The 20119-nt window shown below is 30.7% G+C and overlaps 1 protein-coding gene across 2 annotated transcripts in view; it reads left to right on the top strand.

Annotated features, from left to right (window-relative positions):
• The first annotated feature begins 3940 nt into the window (after positions 1–3940).
• Positions 3941–20119, top strand: part of LOC106786866 — an 18243-nt gene continuing 2064 nt past the window's right edge. The window contains exons 1-2 of one of the 2 annotated variants that reach the window (XM_014748727.1): positions 3941–4865; positions 18608–18711. In XM_014748727.1, coding sequence (XP_014604213.1) covers positions 18618–18711 — 94 coding nt within the window. In that variant the 5' untranslated portion in view covers positions 3941–4865; positions 18608–18617. The remainder of the gene's footprint in view (positions 4866–18607; positions 18712–20119) is intronic. The other variant, XM_014748728.1, reaches the window with a different exon arrangement.

The raw sequence follows: 20119 nt of genomic DNA, 5'->3' as shown, positions 1-20119 counted from the left end.
AAAAAAAAAAAAAAAAAAAAATAAAGTTAAAGACATAATGGGACATGAAGAGAGTTGTTCTTATTCCCGTGAAATAAACAAAAAATAGGAAATTTTCGTTATTTGTATGCATATGCAATTTGAAAGAGAAAAATAAAGTTTAACTTTTAATGCAAACTTGTTAAAAATATATAAAATAAAAATCGTATACATCGAAGATCATTTATAAAAGACTATAGTTTTTTTTCGGAAGTTAAAATTTGTCGAATTTAAATTCGGAACAATTTTTATATATATAGTTCGTCGAAACTATATTGCAAAAAGAAAATTGATTTTTTACATTTAAATTTAGGTCATTGTTTTTACATATTTCCAAATTAATAAATATAAGATATAGTATATTAAATGTTCAATAATTTTGTCTTTGGGCTGTTTTCAATAAATTGTTATTCTTAATTGGTGGTATGCACGTACTATAAACTAATCGTTATTGACCATTGGATATTGTTGACCAATAGTTTTCTGATTTACTAAAAAACAGCTTGTGCTACGTATTAACTCGGCTTAAGTATCTTTTACGCATGCGTACAATACCAGATTGGCCAACTTAAACGGGAATTTTACCCTAGACGATTTAGTTATAATAAAAAAATAAACAATTTTTGTAACAGGCCTCATTTAAATGATGACGTAACATATATTTTATTATTTAAAAATTTTTATTATAATAATGATATCAAATAACGCGTGAGGAATTTCTTAATGATTTTAACTTTTAAACATAAAATGATAGTTCAAACACAATATCAATATATATATATCATAATTATTTTATATATTATATGTAATATCTTTTTTTTTTATTAACAATATCTTATACATATAAAATATCGTTTTGAAAAGAAAAATATGAAAAATTGTTATACACTACCTACTACTAAGCAATATACATAAATCAAATATATTTATCGATCGAATGAATTTCCCATAATACGACAGCTGAAAAATTCTCTTAGTCAAAGTAAATGTCATTGATCGTTATCGATAAATTTTCTCGATAAATTTTACGTTAACTTTATGCGAAATATGTGAAGAAGTTATGAGAAAGTTGACGTTAGAGAAACGTGTTTAAAATGCAATGCATATGCAACATAACGCATACAATTTTTATAACACATTTTTATTTCTCGCATACGCGTTAAAACATGAGAAATCGTTTTTAAATGATTTCATTAATATTATCGTTGCAAAAAAAAAAATAAAATTTCAAGTTAGCTTATCGATTTCCTTTCTCCCTTTATTTGGAGTTGGCTCATTTGTATATGTTATAATTTAATTCAAGATCATTTGAAAAATTGAATCATTTATTAGATTGCGTAAACTAAAGAAAACCATATATCATCGAATTAGTTCGTGTTACAAAAAAAATCTAAAAAAGGATTAGGTAATCGAATAAAACGTAAACACAGTGTACTCGTCTAAGGTGCTTGTCTTTTGTAAACATTGCCACACTCTATATTCTGCCGTCTTAACGAGCGAACGCGTTTTATATCTGTGATCTTTCCCTCTATCTTTCCAATACAAAATATTTTTAATTATTTAATAATTCATTATATATATATATATATCATATTTAAATGAATAATCCTTATATAGAACAAATTTTGACATATACTTACACATTAAAGAATAATTTTTCAACAAAATTTCTCGACAACAAATAACAAATATTAAATATTTGTTTTTTTTGTGTTCGAGTTTAAGCTTTGCGATCGAGTTGGCAATCATTTTTATATTTAGCGAAGGATACAAAGCTGAAGTTATTTGTGGCAAATTCGTTTGAGACATTTTACGTTAAAGCATGGCACTTTTGTGAGCTAAAACGCTGTCAAAGAAAAGGAGGAAGATAAAGGAATAGGAGGATCTTGCAACAAATGTTCGCAGAAAATTACCTTTTACTTGGATAGAATGGAAAAGATAGTATAGTTTGAAAACAATTTCTTTTATTCTTCCTTTCTCCTCGTAATCAAGTTGTTATAGCTAGATTTTCATTAGAAGTCAGATGAATTCCATTTCTTAGACACAAACATTTTCTATTATTATAACAATATAAATATAAATTACTATGAAACGTTAGGAAGATCTACGAACTAGTCAAGTAATTATCACAAAAATAAACTATCTTATAGACATTTCATATTATAACGGTAAATATATTTTATTCGATAGATTAAAAATTGTAGAAAAAAGATCGTTGCCCTTGGAAAATGCGAGTGTTTCACTGCTAATGTTCTTCACGATATTCTATAGACATTTCACTGACGTACGATTCCCTCTTAAAGAGAGTGAAATTTCTTTGACAATTTACGTGCAATCATTTTTCCATAACGGAGAAGTGAAATAAATAGAAAAAAAAAAATGTCTCGAATAAGGACAATTTCTTCTACGAATGAACGTCTATGTCATTATAAGAGATTAAAGGGGAAAAAAAAAAACAAAAAGAAAAAGAGGAATAAAAACGAAAGGTTAATAAAAAAAGAAAGAGAGAGAGAGAACAAGATCTCGGGATTGTTCCATGCATAATAAAGTAAATGCGAAAAAAGGCATTCATCTAGCTCCAACAACGTGTTAAGCGAAGAAACGTATTCGTCTTTGGGCAAATGTAAACTGTTCTTATGAATATTCAATATGTAATCTTTTAGAAAGCGATTTGTGAAGATTAAAAAAAAGAAATACTACAAAAAAAAAAAGGGGCAAATCAAAAGGATATATTTTGATAGGATATACTATCAAGAATATGTTGTTTTAAATGTTAATTGCTTTTACCAATCTGTCTCTCTCTCTCTGCTTTTATGTTTGGTTAATGAGTTTATACGAAAGATAGATATTCAAGAAAGATCGAGGAAAAGGAGAAAGAGAAGAAGGAAGAAAAGTTTCCTGCTTGAAGCTCCTTGCAAGATACTTGAGTTTAATCTTAGATAATCTAAAAGTTCGTTGGGTCTTTATATACATATATATTTTCTTTAGATTAATGATTTTCTTGAAAAATTATATTATACATTCTCAAAAGGCAAACAACTTCTCTATTATTTACAAAATCTTTTAAATATTATCGTCTTTTATTGAATTATTATTATTTTCTCTTTTTTTTTTTTTTAAGGAATAAGAAAAGAAAATGGGATGGGTCGAAGGAAAGAGATCCTTGACGCGATTGATCTAGATCAAGGATGTCGGGAACAAGGATGCCCCGTTGGGTCGGATGAGAAATTCAAGCTCGTAGTCTGGATCATGAGACTCGTGGTACGAAAATGGGAAAGCATGATCGCATTTGTATGAAAGAAAGAAAGAAAGAAAGGCAACGTGACGAATGCGATGAGCGTGGACGGTGAGATGAATCTCGAAAAGCGATGCAACACGCTTTAGCATTGAGAGAGCTTCTTCTTCTTCTTCTTTTTCTTTTTCTTTTTCTTGTTTTTTTTTCGGTCATCATAGTGATTGCAGAAGGTTCCTACATGTGTACATTAATCAGACGGAACGTGCGCTTTCGTTTTATGGAATGGAGATGCACTAAGAGCATCATCGAGATCGGCATGTGAAAATATGAAATTGCAATTTGGATGGTTTACGCTAAAGGTGAAAAGAAAATTGGTAATCGTCTTTGATCGTTAATCGTTGAGTAATCGAAAAGTTGTAAAACTCGAGAATATATATATATGAAGTATATCTTTATTTAAAAGCCTGTTTCTCTTTCTTTGCTGGCTAATAATCCAAACGTCTGATGTTTTATCATAGTTCATTATGTGACATATTCTATAAATTTCAAAAGGCGAAAAGTCCATCGAAAGTACATTTATATAGAATGAACGATTGTGTGTGAAGGAGGTATCCATCCATTGAATGAAGGAAGACATTTTTCATCGGTGAATTTACGCAATTAAAAGACATTATAAATGTACATGGTTATAGTGTATTTATAGATGCGTACATCTACAAGAAAATAAGAGACTTATTGCATCGGGTAGCACTAACTAGAAAAGATACAAAGTGCGTTCAATAGTTCTCTATACCTTTCAACGACTTTTCCTTCGTTGCACAACAGAACGTTTCTCATTTATTCCACGAAAGCTTCGTTACGGATCTTCGTGTTTTTTCTCATCTCTTTTTCTTCGGACATCTCGTTCTCGCGACAAAAGGAAACGTCGTCTAAAAGTGTCGTTGAAAAATAACGGCCCTCGCCGTCTACATAGTAGACTAATGTAAGTTACCTTATGCAGTTGGGACCATTTTTTCATTGGTACGAATTCATTTTAGGTCATCCTTTTGAAAATGATTACATAAATTGGTATGTATGTGTAGTATGGTCGAAAGGGTGAAAGGGGAAACAAACCGGAGGTGATCGTCGTCTCGTCGTCGAGAACGGACGATTCCTACAGTTGGCTACCTAACACTAACATGTGATCAGTTTTAACGAGCGAGGAAAAGAAAAAGAAAGGGAGTGAGAGAAGAGGAGGACAGGTGGGGTTATTTCCCAGGTACACGCACGCGATGCCCCGGACTCGATGCCCAGCTTTAACGTTAAATGGTGGGGGAAATTTAGGTTACTCGTAGCACCAAGGGAATGTGGGCCGACTATATACTGGCTCATCACGATCCTCCGTCAGTTCATTCCTTCTTTGTATTTCCAATTCGTAAGACCGATCTTCTTTCTACCTCTCTTCCTCAACACTCTCGGCCTCTTTCTGCCAATCGCCGTTGGATTCTTCTCGCGTACGAGAAATCCTTTCCGATTTATACTGCCCGAGTTTATATCGGACAGGAAGAGAACAAGAATAAAAAGAATAAAGGTGAAGAAAAAGGAAAGGTGTTTATTACAAGGTTTTTTTTAAGTGAGTACAATTTATTCATTTTTCTTCTTTTATTTGTTCTTTTTTTCTCTTAAATAAGATAGTATATGAATTATTAAATAGTTTGACATTTTATCGATGAAATTATTTCTTTTATTTTCCAATCTATTGTTTTCATCTTTTTATCATTTTGCTTGTTGTCGTTTGATTTATTGTAAGATTGTAGGGTCACATTCATTTGACTTATACGCGAATTTAACGATTCGTCTTTTGATAGCATTTTTTGTTTTTTTTTTTTCTTTTCATTCTTTAACATTGTGGTCTATATGAGTTATTGGTCACGACAAAATCTGCAATATTATATTCATATATGTACATAATTTTCGTTGGGATCTATTTTTTGTCTACACGCATACAGCACGTTTATTTTAAGTATACGACGCATTGTGACCTATGACGTCTTCCAAATACCTGTCTCTCTATCTTTTAAACAAAAAAGAAAAACAATTTGCATATACAAATGTGCATTTAAAAAGGAACCCAAAAACTAATTCCTTTAAAATACATTTATTTCCTTTTTTATCATTCAAAATTCTTTTCGAAGAAAATAATAAGAATAAATGATAAAATAATAGTTTAGTCATGTTATTACTATGTTGTTAAGAAGGTGTCGATAACCTTATAACTCGTTAGCTACGCGTCGATCAAGTCCGGAATGCATGCTGAGATTCTGGTTCCGTACGCAATGACCCGCTTCAAATAATCTATGAAGACGATGCTATACCATAGGCTTTATTTCCATATAAAATCAAAACCATTGAATTATTCTACGGAATTTTCATTTTGTTTACTATATATCTGCATACTTATAAAATCAAAACGTTCTTCAATCATTTTCTATGAAAAATATGTAGGATATTGTTTTAATATATATAGGAAATATATTTAAAATATATGCATTAATAATTTTAAGCAAATATATATATATATATATATATAATATATGCAGGTGTTGTCGATGTTTAAGTAGGCTTAACGAGAGAACCATTTGATTTCGCAAAAGCAAGAAGCNTATTGTGGTATATAATATAATATAATGTTAGTATTTTATTAAATTTTGAATATGCTTATTATCGTTAAAAATTACATATGACAATATACTTTATTTTTCCAATTATCTAGATAAGTAAAATAATATAGAGAAGTTAAATCGTTGTATTGAAAATACGTTTGTATAAAAAGATATTTTTTATCATTGTTCAGATATACATACGTTTCATCAATAACTTTAATATCCAACAAATGCAACAGAAATGAATGATATTTTTAAACCGCAAGATGTAACATATACAATATTTTTACATATAATTGTTGATGAATATTCAAATTCGTTATACCACAAAGTAATTGTAATTGAATGTAATCTGAATGAAATCATAAAAATCTGATTATAAGTGATTCGTTGAAAGCCGTATTATTAATATTATCATCGTACACTCGCTAAACGTATAAAACTACTTTCTCTAGTATTCGCTGAAAAAAGAAAAAAAAAAGGAAAAGAAAGAGTAATAAAATAAAAAACGTATTGTATAAAAATGTCCGTAACGCAAGACTAGTAGAAGAACGAGCTCCATTCTTACGCAAGAATCTTTAGGTTCGTTGAGAACCGATTGCGTACGTATCTTCCTAACAGGGCAAGTACATAATCCATACTCTCCTATGTTTCTTTTTCGTAGATGTATGTATACACTTAGGTAGATGCAATGAATTTGCTTATAGCAACTTTCGAGAACAAGACTTTTGACCGTACGCTTCTTGCTTTTGCGAAATCAAATGGTTCTCTCGTTAAGCCTACTTAAACATCGACAACACCTGCATATATTATATATATATATATATATATATGTCTTTCTTTCTTTTCATCTTTCTACATACATGTACTTTCACGAAAGTAAACTCAATAAATGATATTGATTCCTTATTGCAATCTCTTACGAAAGAGATGTTGTTCAGTTTCTTTTCGTATAATTTTAAAATCATAAAAATGATTGAGAATTATTTACATTTGTCAAAATTATTCTTTAATATAATTTACTTTATTATTATATTATTCGAAATATTGATTGAAAAGTGAATGAAATTTTATTTAAAAAATTTACCAGAGAAAATATTCATTTTCTTTATTTTTTTCTTTTTTTTTACGAAATTCACATTCAATTCTTTTAATCGATGTTATTGAGAATTAAATATTTGAAAAGCATTTTCGTGTTTCGATATCGACAAAACCCTAGTTCCATAGAAGCAAGCGTTCGCAATAGTAGTTTGAAATTAGCGTCCTCTCGAATTAGTAGGGTGTTTCTAATTTATATACCACCGACTCTTTTGTTCTCCGCGTCTAATCTGCATACAATGTCAAAAGCTTGTCGTCAAAACAATTAGTCATGCAGTCTGTTGCGAGAGAAGCGCGATCGCTTTCCACACGAAAGGCGAGTGTTCATCACCGAAACGATTTGTCTGGGAACATTCACAAACTCAAACTATCTGAGCGATTAATTAGCTCGAAGAATTAATTAATTTCTCTTTGAGATTAATTAATATCTCATTTCTAGTATTGGAGTGACGTATATTTCAAGAATATAGAGTGACTTATTTAATTGATATATAATTTTCATTATATTTCATTAATTATTAATATATTTTCGCGAGAGAGAACAATTGGGTACCTCCCGTTTTATTTCTTTTTTTTTTTTTTTTTTAAACGTATTTAATTTTGTCATGAAATTTTTCAGATTTGAGATTTATTTCGGTGAAAAAAGTTTTGCACGATTTCTTTTTTTTCTTTCCTGGAACGGAAATAAAAAATGATTATATTAGATGACATTATTTATTAACTATTTGACGAAGCATCAACAGTTGAATCGTCACTGCTTGCCTGTACCGTTGTTTCTATGGTAAAAAACGGACCGCCGGCATCTCGGCGTTTATTCGGAACGCATCCGAGCCATTCTTCTTCGTTGCTCCGGGCAAAAAGTTTGAACCTCGAGCTCTTGGTCATCGTTACGCTTCCACTCGCCTTCGGTTACATTGGAATTCGCTTGAAAATTGTTCCCGAATGCCCGACCAACTCTCTAACCGAAGAAACACGTTCGCCCTATTAATTAAAAATCACTGATCAACGTGTAACGATCATTTAATGATCTTAGTTTACACTCATACATTTTCCTTTACGATATTTAGTTTTTAATTGACTATCAAAACAAATGTATTACATTTATTTACAATTTTTTATGACATTATTAACATTAATCAAATTCAAGATATTTCAAAGACAAAAATACAATCTTTTCATATTTTTCTAATAATATTATATATGTGTCGAGATAATTATTAAATTGGGCTAATTGTAAGTTACGAAATTAAAAAAATAATTGATTTTATAGTTTACATCAACGTACGAATAATAATAAAATAATAAAATCAACTTGCGTAATATGTTTTTTTTTTTACTAGAGTCTACTATTATAATTATTGGCTTATATAATAAAATCTTGAATAACTTTATAAACTTTCTATATGTTATAAGATGAATTATTTAAATTACTCGGGGATTGAATTAGTTAGAATAAAAAAAAAAGAAAAAAGAAAAATTGAATCAAAATAACGAGATTAACCAGCATAGAAAAGATACGCTAACGAAGTTAGAGACGGACGCGTTAAATCGTTGAGAATAAAATGAAGAAATACGATCTTAAATAAAGTTATCGTTTTAAACGAAACGAGTAAGCCCTTTTAATCGATTCGAGGAAGAAGAAGAAGAAGAAGAAGAAGAAGAAGAAGAAGAAGAAGAAGAAGCTTGCCTTAACTGCGAGTTTGTATACCTACGTTAAGTTCGTTTGGAATCGTTGCGTTGAACCGGGTATCAAAGTAGTAAACCGGCCAGCTAACGGTTACACCACTCATACAGGTACGCACACACATGTTGTTACTAACACATAAAACCCAGGAACGATCGTGGTCGATCTCTCCTTCCGAGAGAGGAGGTGTCGTGTACGGTTATCATTCTCATTCAACGTTAGCAGTCGTCACATTCTCATTCCCATTCTCATTGTCATAATCATTTTCCCGAAACGACAAAGTGACCCGCAAACTACGAATTCTAATAGATTTTATTAAACCATTTCTTTTTTTTCTTCCGTCCCCCTTATTTTCTTTTCCTTTTTCTTTTTCTTTTTCTTTTCTTTTCTTTTCTTTCCTCCGAAATGTGTTCCTTCAAGACATTTAGAAAAGCTTGTTAGAAAGAATAATAATAGTAATAGAAGTAGTAGTACTCCCTCCTGTCCTTTACCGTTTACGATTCATTCCAAGTCCGCGAACGTGTCCGGTCTCTCTATCTGAATCCTCGAGAGGTAGAAAGGCGACCGAACGAGGTCGAAATTAAATGTCGTCGGTCGACCTTGTAAGGTGGGCCATCGAGAAAGACTCCAATGTTCTAGTTCGCGCTTACTTCCTTCAGAAAGTATGCGGATAGACCCTAATTTATCACTTAGATACTAATTATACTTACTAACAAATTCTAATTTCCGCATCCTCCCTTACTATTTTTTCTTCTTTTGCTTTTCTTTTTATTATTTATTCTTTCTCCCTTTTTGATATTATCATTCGCGACATTATTCGCAAAACTTCATTTATATTTCACTTAATTTTGCGTTCAATAATTTATACACTTTTTTTTAAGCATACGTAGCATTGTAGAAGTTTACATTGTTTAAAAATTCGCAACGTTGGTAACGGTATTCGTTTCATGATCATTTCTTTTTTTTTTTTTTTACTTCTTTTGAGAGGAAGAGAAGAATAAGAAGAGTAGGAGGAGGTGGAAGTGGAAGCCCGGGGCAATGCACGTGTCGTTTTGAGATCCATCGATCTTGAACCGAGAGAGAAGAGATATTCGAACTAATGAGCTGATTCTGGAACAACTTTCCTTTCTATTAATGTAGCGCATCGTTCGACGAACGAAAACAAAGTTTCGATCTTCCTGCTATTTCACGTTTTCGCTAAACTAGTAGTCTAACTCTTCTTTTTACCTCGTTGAAGGAGATCTTTCGATTCATTGAAACTTCGGCTTTCCTTTTTTCCCATCTCTTTCTCCCTCTTTTATCGCGTGTCATCTTGCGAGAACAGGAAACAGGATGAAAGAAGAAGAAGTAGAAGAAGAGGAAGAGGAAGAGAAAAAGGGAAAAAAAAACAGCAACAAAAATCGTCCTACGTTTTCAGTCATTCGTGTTTTTTTTCTTTAGGTTTATTTTCGTTCTTTTTTTGAAAAGCTTGAAAAGCTTTGAAAGACTTTAAAATTGAACTTCTATTCGAGGAGTCCGTTTAAATGCAAATTGTTAACTGCAAGGGAAGACAAGAGGAGATAAGAATAAAAAAAAAAACAAAAAAACAAAAATGAGAAAAAGAAAGAAAGAAAGAAAGAAAAAAAGAAAAATAAAGGGAAATTGAAATTATTCAACGTTTTAGAAGTCGTCACCTCGTTCCGGCTCGAAACTTTCCTTTTAAAAGTGTTTCGTGAGTGGTATAAGGTATAATTTTTGTTCTGTAAAGTTTTGTGTCGCTTCGTCGAACGAGATATCGTTTCTTAACGCTTTAGAGCCAACCCTACCTCAAGTTAAACTGAAGTTCAATTTTTTTATCCTTTTATTTTTTCTAATAATATGAGATGCACAAAATACAAAATGCTATCTCGACGAACATTCTCCAAATGATCCCAAAGTTTTAAGTAACGACGTGGCGTAATTTTACAAATTATTTTTTTCTTTTTGCGGGAGAATCACTTAAACCAAAAAAAAAGAAGAAGAAAAAAAAGATAATCTTATCGAAATTCAAGATCTTACAGGAAACGGATGTTCACTCATATAACCGGTAACGAAAGTTCGTTATAATACGCATTTTATTCGATCTCGTCGCATTTCCAGGTTGCAATGTGTGTTGTGTTGTAATCACTTATTTTCTTCTTTATGACGGTAATCAGGGTGAAAATTTCGTCATAAGTAGAAACGGAAGTCGTGTATTTTTCACGAAGTAATATAATATTTGTTTATAATTGTAATTACGAATTATGCAATTTAATGGGCAACCTTTATTTCCTATCTTTAAAGTATAGCTATAATATACCGTGCATAACATTCACACATCATCTTCCTATATTTGGTCGAATTCGATTGTAAAAGGAAAGGAAAATTGTTCGCACATACCAATAGAGGTGAAAGAAAAAAAGAAAAAAAAAAGAATCATAATTACACGTATGTATATGCTTACATATCGAAAAAAGAAGATTTCGTAGAAATAATTTCTATGTGATCTCTGTTATTAATAATAAATCTTAACAAGTTTGCGCAAGTACATACGGTAAGAACTTTCGCAACGTCGTTAATTTTTCTAACAAATTTTCCTTTCTAACGCGTCCTAAACATACATCTCTACAGATTATACTAAATTTTTGTTCCTTACGTAATCCAGTCTTATATAATATTAATATAAAAAAAAACTGATGAACAAATGTTATTATTTCGATCCATTAAAATATAATAGAAATAATAATTAATACGACATATATTCTTAAAGTTATAATTATTTTCAATGTGAACGAGATAAGCTCGCGATAACAATCGGGGTGGTTCATTGCCAGCTTTTTCAGATTAATATACAATTTCGAAGGTACATATATCGGATAGAGGGTTGATAGTCGTAATGAATAGTTTCAAAATAGAGGTAGAACTCATAAATTTGTAATGTTATTTTAAAATAGTATTACAATTTGACGCGTCTATTTTAAATCGTAGGACACAATTTTATATATTATTATAATATTATAATGATCGTTGCACTGTCATCATTGTGATAGTATATTTCTGATAATCCGTCTTTATTATAACGGTCACTATTTTTTTACACTTCTACTTGGATCATTATCGCATTCGTTTCCATTTCTTTTTATTATCTCGTATTGAACAATAAGCAAATGATACATCTCGTTATTATTCTTCGAATCTATTATTAAATTTTACTCATTTCATTGTAACATTTAAAAAAATATTCTTTCTCTGGATTTTTTTTGCTTCCTTTTAACATTATATAAATTTTGACACGAGACGCGAAATACAATTTATTATTTTCATTTATTCCATTCGCGTTATAACGATAGCAATCATTATCACAGCATAAATCTTCCAGTTTTATTAACATGAAAGACAACAAAGGAAGCTTAAAACCATTTTGCATGCTCGTTGGAGAACTAAAGGAAAATGAATTCACGCATGACGAAAGCAAATGTTATATTCTCTCGCAGATACTCTTTCGAATTCATTCGTTCAAGAAAACGTCGTGTAAGGGGATTTTAACGCATGTCACGTATGCACACCTATCCACTTGAGATACTATGGCATATGATTAAGCTGGCTTTGCACTGAAACGAATTGTTATTTTACTTGAGAAATATTTAATAAAAGAATAAAAAAAACGCTATTGTGCGTGAGAAATTAATGGGACGGGTGGGGGAGTTTTGTGGTGGAATACTTCGATTCAAGATCTTACCACCGATTTATTTGGTTCATCGTATAGAAGACAGAAGTACGCTTTTACTATCTCTTTAGTAATGCTTTGAAATAAGAAAGTTTTAATGATTCGTTCGTATAGATCCGTTATTTTCGTTTCACGAGGATGAAAGAAATCGAAAGGGAATTGGTGCGTTTGCGAAACTGTTCTTCTTTTCCTTTTCTTTTCTTTTTTTTTTCAATCGATCAGCCGATCGAAGACATTATGACATATAAAAGAAAAAAAAAGGTGATTACCTTCTGACTATATATATATATATATATATAGAAAGTCGAGCGCAATATCTTCCAGAATGTTTCGCTTAACGATCCTTGACGCGAATATAGTGTATATTTTTTTTAGAAAGATATTAAATGTTAATAATAATAAAATAATAATCGACTAAAATAAATTTTTCGCGTTCACAATTGGGGATTTCTATAATTCAATTTCTCTATTTGTTTCTCTTTCTCTCTCTCTCTCTGTGTATTCATACAAAAACGAACGTTGAAATGTTTCCAACGAATTTGATATCACGTTTAGCTTTAGATATACAGTTTCATATTGTTTTGTTGTTTCAATCGAATTTCATCGCTCGAAGGTTCTTCGAAGACCAACGAGAAATCCTCAGAGTTGAAAGATACTTCGATGAGTTAGGAGAAAGGCTTGAAAAAAAGACAATAAAATTTCTATCGGAAGATCGTGATCTTACCAAATATATAGTTATACTATCTTAAATCGCTCAACGTTGTTGCAAACGACGAACAAAGTTATCGATCCTAATCTTGATGATAGTATCTATATATAACTTAAGATGCGCTTTGGAAAGGCAAGAAATGCTCATCGAAGATTCAAAAGAGTCAGGAGAGAAAGGCTTGATAGAACATTTGCCAAGAATCTTTTATTAGTGTCTTTCTTTTAAGCCGATCAGGCTACCTTCTCTTCGTTCTTCCTAGTCTCACGACTAAACTTCTAAACTCTAACATCAACAACTACGACGACGACGAGTTGTTGCTTGCTGCTACTCGGACGCTCACCTAAGGCCACTAAACTTAACTCGCACGGTCTCTTCTTCGTGACACACGTCGTATCACGAACAGTTTAGAAAGTTTCGTCCTCTCGTCCTCTCGTCACCTCCACCACGTATATATCCACCTAGGATACCTATATCTTTCTTATACCCATGTATGTAGAAAAGTACCGATTATGTTAGTGCATCCGAGTTCAAAGAAAGTTAACGATTTTTGCAACATCGTCCAAGTGAGAGGTAAACATTACAGAGGTAAAATACAAGAAAATACAAATGACAAGGTACAGAAATTTGTTTTAATGTATATTTATACTAATTTCTATCTATCTCTATATTACAAATATCTACTAATCACATGTATTATATGATTATGAATATAAATAATGTCGGTTATCTTTTTTATTTTTATATATGTATATAAATGATTTATTTTCAAAAGAGGATTAGATATCTTTTTTAATGGACAAATTTGTAATTAAGATTCCGTTTGCAAAATCTAAAGAATTCCATTACCATTAAATGTCCAAAGACGTACTATTTTGAAGTTTCAGATCGTCGTCAATTAGCCAATGATGGAAAGACCGAACACGGTGATGGATTATCGTCTCGTGTTCGGTTTTTCGAAGATACTTCGCCGTTTACTTCGAAATTTTTCTCAACGTTCGATCCGTGTTACAACGAACTACCGTCGTACTCGATGAATTTCCTTTTTCGGTTAAAACATAGCGCGAGTTTTCAACCCGTATATGTAGCCCTATCCCAAGTATGTATATTAGTATTTCTACGTATATGTGTCGTACTTACGCTTTCCGCGATTATATTAGTTTGTTATATCCCCGTCAACTTTTCGAATAGAGCAAGTTTCTCTTCTGTCGAGTTCAATTTGTCCCTATAACGATTTCTTACAAATTCATTTCTTTTTTCTTCTTTTTAACTCTTTTTAAAATAAATTATACGACAAGTTAAAATTGTATAGAGTGAATCGAATAAAAAGGGGAATATTATTTCTTCCTTTTTTTATTATTTTTTTAATCATTAATCAGAATGAGATCGGATTTGTATATAACGAATAACAAAAAGAATATTAAATCTAGATTGAAACGCGTAATTGAAATTAATTTTTGTCGCGTGTCAAATATTTAGTATAATATGTACTTGTACTTATCGATTCGCTATGACACACCTATCTCTTTACTCTCTTTACTTTTTTTTCTCTTTACGTTTAGAATGTATGCATAATTAACGAGAACACATATACATCATTAACAAGTAATCTTTTCCTGACCGCAAACGTGCCACCATCAACGCGTTTTGCAATGGATAAACTTAAAACGACACCGAGATGTACGCATGCATTCCACGTACACGGGGTATGCACGTATACGTATTCGTAAAAGAAAAAGAGATTAGAGAGAACTCTCACCTTATTTGTTCTTCCATGAGACAGTTCGTTTTAGTAGCTTTAATTTCCGTACAAACAGATTCGATCGAATTACAAGACGAAAATCGAGTCTACTACACGCACAGTGGTGTATGAAATTTTCTTTATTCAAAAAAAAAAAACTGTGATAATAAACAACGGATTTAATCGAAAAACGATTTATAAAATATTATTGAAACAATTTTCTATATTGTTTCAATATAATTTCTATGATACCGATTAAATAACTTATATAAATATATATTATATATTTCATACTAAAAAAAAAAAAAATTTATTATATTAAAAACGATCGTAAGTGCAACAAGGTAGACTTTAGCGATAAGAAGTAGGTGAACGATAAAAGTATATCATATGTAATGTTCTCTAACGGTAGATTCAACTAATATCATACGTGACTTGCTTCCTAGAGTTGCGAATTTAAAATAAATCAATTCGACATAAAATTCATTGAGACTTAGATAGAAAAAGAGAGAGAGAGAGAGAGAGAGAGAGAGAGATTTAATATCGTTTGTTTTTTCTCTTAGCAAAATGAAAGATCGTTTGAAGATATTTTAGGATTTTATAATGTTGTGATTTTTTCACGATCAAAAATACGAAGTTGCAAACACGAAGTAGTTAATGAGAATTTTCTCTTCCATTTTCACACAAATTTTCACGTTTCGAGTCGATCTCACACGTCGCTGAAGTACGAGCATCCAATCTTTGATTGTGTCTCTCTCTCTCTCTTTCTATCTCTCTCTCTCTCTGTTCCTCTCTCTTTCGAAGTGAATGCATCGTGAGAAAATAGCGAAAGATAAGAGCGAGTGAATTGAAGAGTTGTATCGGTTCGTAACACTCACGGAGAAAGCGCGAGTACCAAGCATCGTACTGTGATTAAAAGCAGACAGAGAAAGATAGAAATAGGAAGAGAGAAGTATATATAAAGGATGAAGGGGACAAAGAGAGAGAGAGAGAGAGAGAGAGAGAGAGAGAGAGAAAGAGCAAGGTACGAAATTAATGAGACAAACCATCTCACTGCTCTTTCGTACCAAGCGAGGATTATAAAAGCGAACGAGCGGATCGTTGAATGCGTGGGATTTTGCAACCTCGTCTGACAATTCTCTTCTTTGTTTTTCGCAGTTTATTGTCTGATATGAATAAGAAACATGATTTTTACGAATCAATTGAGAAAATCAAACTTGATACATTCGAAATATATATCAACGAGATAGATATTCGTAATTTACTTTTTCTTTTTAATTCTAGATCGATATCATACGTAATGCGAAGTGAAAGAAACTAAAATTGAAATTTTCCTCTCACAACGATCACTATAAATGGATTGAAAGAGAATGTGTCTTGGTTGATAGTCGAGGAGTAAGAAAGTTTTGGATGCTAAAGCAAATCCTATAGCTTATGTTAGTGTAGTTTTACGAATAAGGAAAGAAAGAAGTGTCGTTCCTTACGGTTCTTTAAACTATAAGATGTCTATGTGTATATGGGAATTCTTCCTAAAGAGTATAAAGAGTATGGGGCGTTATATAACGCTCGATTTAATCACCAATTGTTTATGATTTACTCCTATTATGTGAACACGTCGTCTATGGTATAGCTATATTACGGTTTTTATATCTTCATAAAGGGGATCTCGATTTAATAGAATAGTGATTAACGACCTCAAAATAATGAACTTTGCAGAGTTCTCATATTATGAGATTTCTTTCATACGGATAATGAATGAATTTATTTTTATTGCACTGAAAATAATTTATATATAATAGATAATAGCTAACGAGATAATGCAGAAATTGGATTTATATTGAATAGAAGAAAAATGTTTATAAAAAGAAAAAAATCAATTAAAGTTATGTGCAAGGACGTTCTTCGATGTCTGCTACGTGTTAACTAACGATACTGCAAGGAGTTTCATTTTTATAGTCTTCTTACGCGCAATTTAATGTTTCGACGCTGTGAGGTTAATGTACCTTTGCCTTCCAGACTGGTTTACGAGTACTGAGAACGTAAGGATACAGACGTACGTGATCATTTGAACCTGACATTTACGGTAACCGACGTGAGAGTGATCAGCCAGTACTTCGTGATTATTTCGAAATGCAAACTGCAACTTCCTTACGGTCACGTTCATCCTATAATTTGCGAGCTTAAGATACTACATTTACGGTTCGGTTTTATGAACCGCATGATAAATCTGATGATGAATTTCAAGAAACACGATAAATATACCAAACTTACGAACCGCAAAGAAAATACCTTACCGAACCGCATAATAAATCTGACGAATATCAAGAAATATGTTAATGTATTCAAATTATGAGCAAGTAAAATGAGACATTTGTATGAATCGCATGATAAATCTAAAGAATGATCAAAAAGTCTTCATTAATATGTCGAAGCTTATTAACATTATCGTAATTAAGTATAAACTTTATGCAGAAATAAATCGAATTTTTATTTTCTTCTTCTTATTTTATTGCTCTTTAAAAAGTTTTATAATAACGATATAAATAACGGATTAATCGTAAAGAAATATAATTAAATAACATTCTTATCAAATGATTGAAGAAATAACGACAATCGTTATATCGAAATAATTTTAAATAATATTTGTAGAATTTTATTTTTGAAATCAAAGTAAATAAGAAAATGTTAAAAAGGAAACAAACTATTTAAACGATTATAAAGGTTCTGCTATGAAAAGAATGCTAGCGACTGAAAGAAAATCTTTCTCAGTTTCTCTTACAATAAAAGTTATTAGTAGAATGATCAGATGTTATTTCGATTTATACCATGCGTGAAATCGAGCCCTGATCATCATGCTTTTTATTTTTTTGTATTTTTCATTTTTAGCTTCGAGCTCGATTCTCATCATTACCCAACAGAATTATATTTTCAATCGTGTTTTCCTCGATCGAAATTGAAATTCTATCGATCTTATCCAAATAAATTTTTTAATTAATATCTCGATAAAAGTTGAAAATAGAAAAACATTGATTGTATAAAATATATGTGTAAGTCAAAAAACGATAAAGTCATTTTAGTTTCATCATCAGTAAACCATAATTATTTAATGCGTCCAATTTTCTATTTAATTTCACTCATTTATCATAAACAAAAATATCACAATTCTTTTTTTTATTAATTTTGTTATGACATATTACCGAAGTCATGTAATTCTAAAGTAATCTATCGGAAAAATACGAATAAACTTTTCCTTCAACAAATCAATAATATATATTATATAAAATTATAATCTAATCAAATGTGTGTGTTATGTAAATGTTAAACATCGTATAAAACATCGAAAAGCAATTTATAATCGAAATGGATTTGTAAATCGACGAAATTAAAATTCGATGATGCAATTGAGTTATACATCGAGATGGAATTTCAATTTCGAATAAAATTCGAGACCAAAACCAGTAATATTACGAAAGATGGTAGACCGTTATCGATATGACGTAAAAGGAATACATCGATGAAATTTTTGTATTATTTTATCCATTCTCGTTAGATCATTTAATTTTTTTTTAATAGATAAATTTAAATACTCGTATCAATTTAAGAATTTCTAATGAGAATAAAATCAAATTTATTCGTATAAAAATAAATTCTATATATAAAACAATTTATAAATTTTAATTTCCAATTTTACAACAAAATAATTCAATATTTGTATTTAATTTTTGTCTTGATTTATTCATTCGACTTGTTTTATTTAAGGTTTGAGAATATGAGGGTCGCCATCTGTTTGCTGTTCCTCAGCGTAATCGTCGTGAACGCTCAACGCCGATTATCCTTGCCTGATCCACGAAGTTGTTCAAATCGTGAGTATCTCTGATCAAATTTTACAATGGATTTTCAAAGAGATTACAAGTAAAGAACAAACAAAACAGAAGTAACAAAAGCAAAAGTAAAAGAAAGAAAGAAATAAAAAAAAAGATACTTTAGTTTCACAGATAAAAATTAGTTATAAAAATGATATTAGTATTATAATTTAAAAGAGAGATGTGTTTTATAGATCATTATAGATCATTTATTCGTTTAATAGATAATTATAAAATAGAAAAGACAATGACAAAAAATAGAAAGTAACGTTTCGATCGATTAAAACGATTCGATACAACAACAATGATATGACAATCTTCACGACCTGAATCTTTCAGGTAATAGGAAAAAAAATAAAAAAAGACTTTCACGAATCTAAAAGAAACTTCTTTTTTTCGAAGGAAGAAACACGAATGTCTGTGATTTAGAACGGAGGTCCTTAAACGACGCTCGTCACGAAAGTACCCGTTTGTAATTACGATTTAAGTATGCGTCGCGTTTCCCGGCTTTAATAATATTTCATTTGAGTTCGAGCACTTTGTTGTAGTTAAGTTAAATGTTTTGCGCTACGACTAAATAGACGTAGTTAACCCTAACCAACTGACCGTGGCTAATCGTAGGGATTTTACTGCAGTCATTTTCTTTCTTCCCTTTCTCTTTCTTTCTCTCTCTCTCTCTTTCTTTCTATGTGTATTTATACATATATACATATATTTCTATCCTTTTCTCTGTTTCTTTATCTTCCTTTCAATTTTATTTCCGTTATAAAAAATGTTATTATGTGAGAAATAGGACAAGGTATTGATAAAATGAACATCCAACGTCATTTAAGCATTTGTGTTGTTTATTTTTATAATTATTTCTCCTATCAATATGAATTTAATAATTATAAAAATGATTTCAATTAAATGAATAATTTATCGGGACTTTCGTTTATATTGTGATAGGAAAGTATTATCGATTTATATTACTCCATAAAATTCTACTGAACTCTTTCGTTACTCGAGCGTATAGTTAAGCATACTTAAATAAGAAACTAAAAAGATCATTGATGTACCAATAAGGCAATCAGAGTTTCAATAAGACATCTCGTCCTTCTAAGTTTTCCTAATGAAACAAACCGACCCATTTATTGGTCATTAACGCGATCGTCTTAAGAAAAAATGGTAGTACCAATGATTCATTTTAATGGAAAACAAAGTTAACGATCATGTTACTAAATGCAAGTGATTATAAAGGCTTACCATGTTGATATGTGTGCCGGTAATTACGAAAGTGGATTATGTCAAAAAATTCATCTTATATACAATATATATGACTTTGTTCATATTAATATTAATTATATTATAAAATAAATTGTTTTCATATTTTGGCTTACAATTAATCTACTGACATAATTATCTCATA

The sequence above is a fragment of the Polistes canadensis genome, unplaced genomic scaffold (genome assembly GCF_001313835.1).
Source record: "Polistes canadensis isolate GaletaPanama2010 unplaced genomic scaffold, ASM131383v1 scaffold_86, whole genome shotgun sequence".
NCBI lineage: Eukaryota > Metazoa > Arthropoda > Insecta > Hymenoptera > Vespidae > Polistes > Polistes canadensis.
Note: the sequence above shows the minus strand (reverse complement) of the source record. Positions and strands in the feature narration are given on the sequence as shown.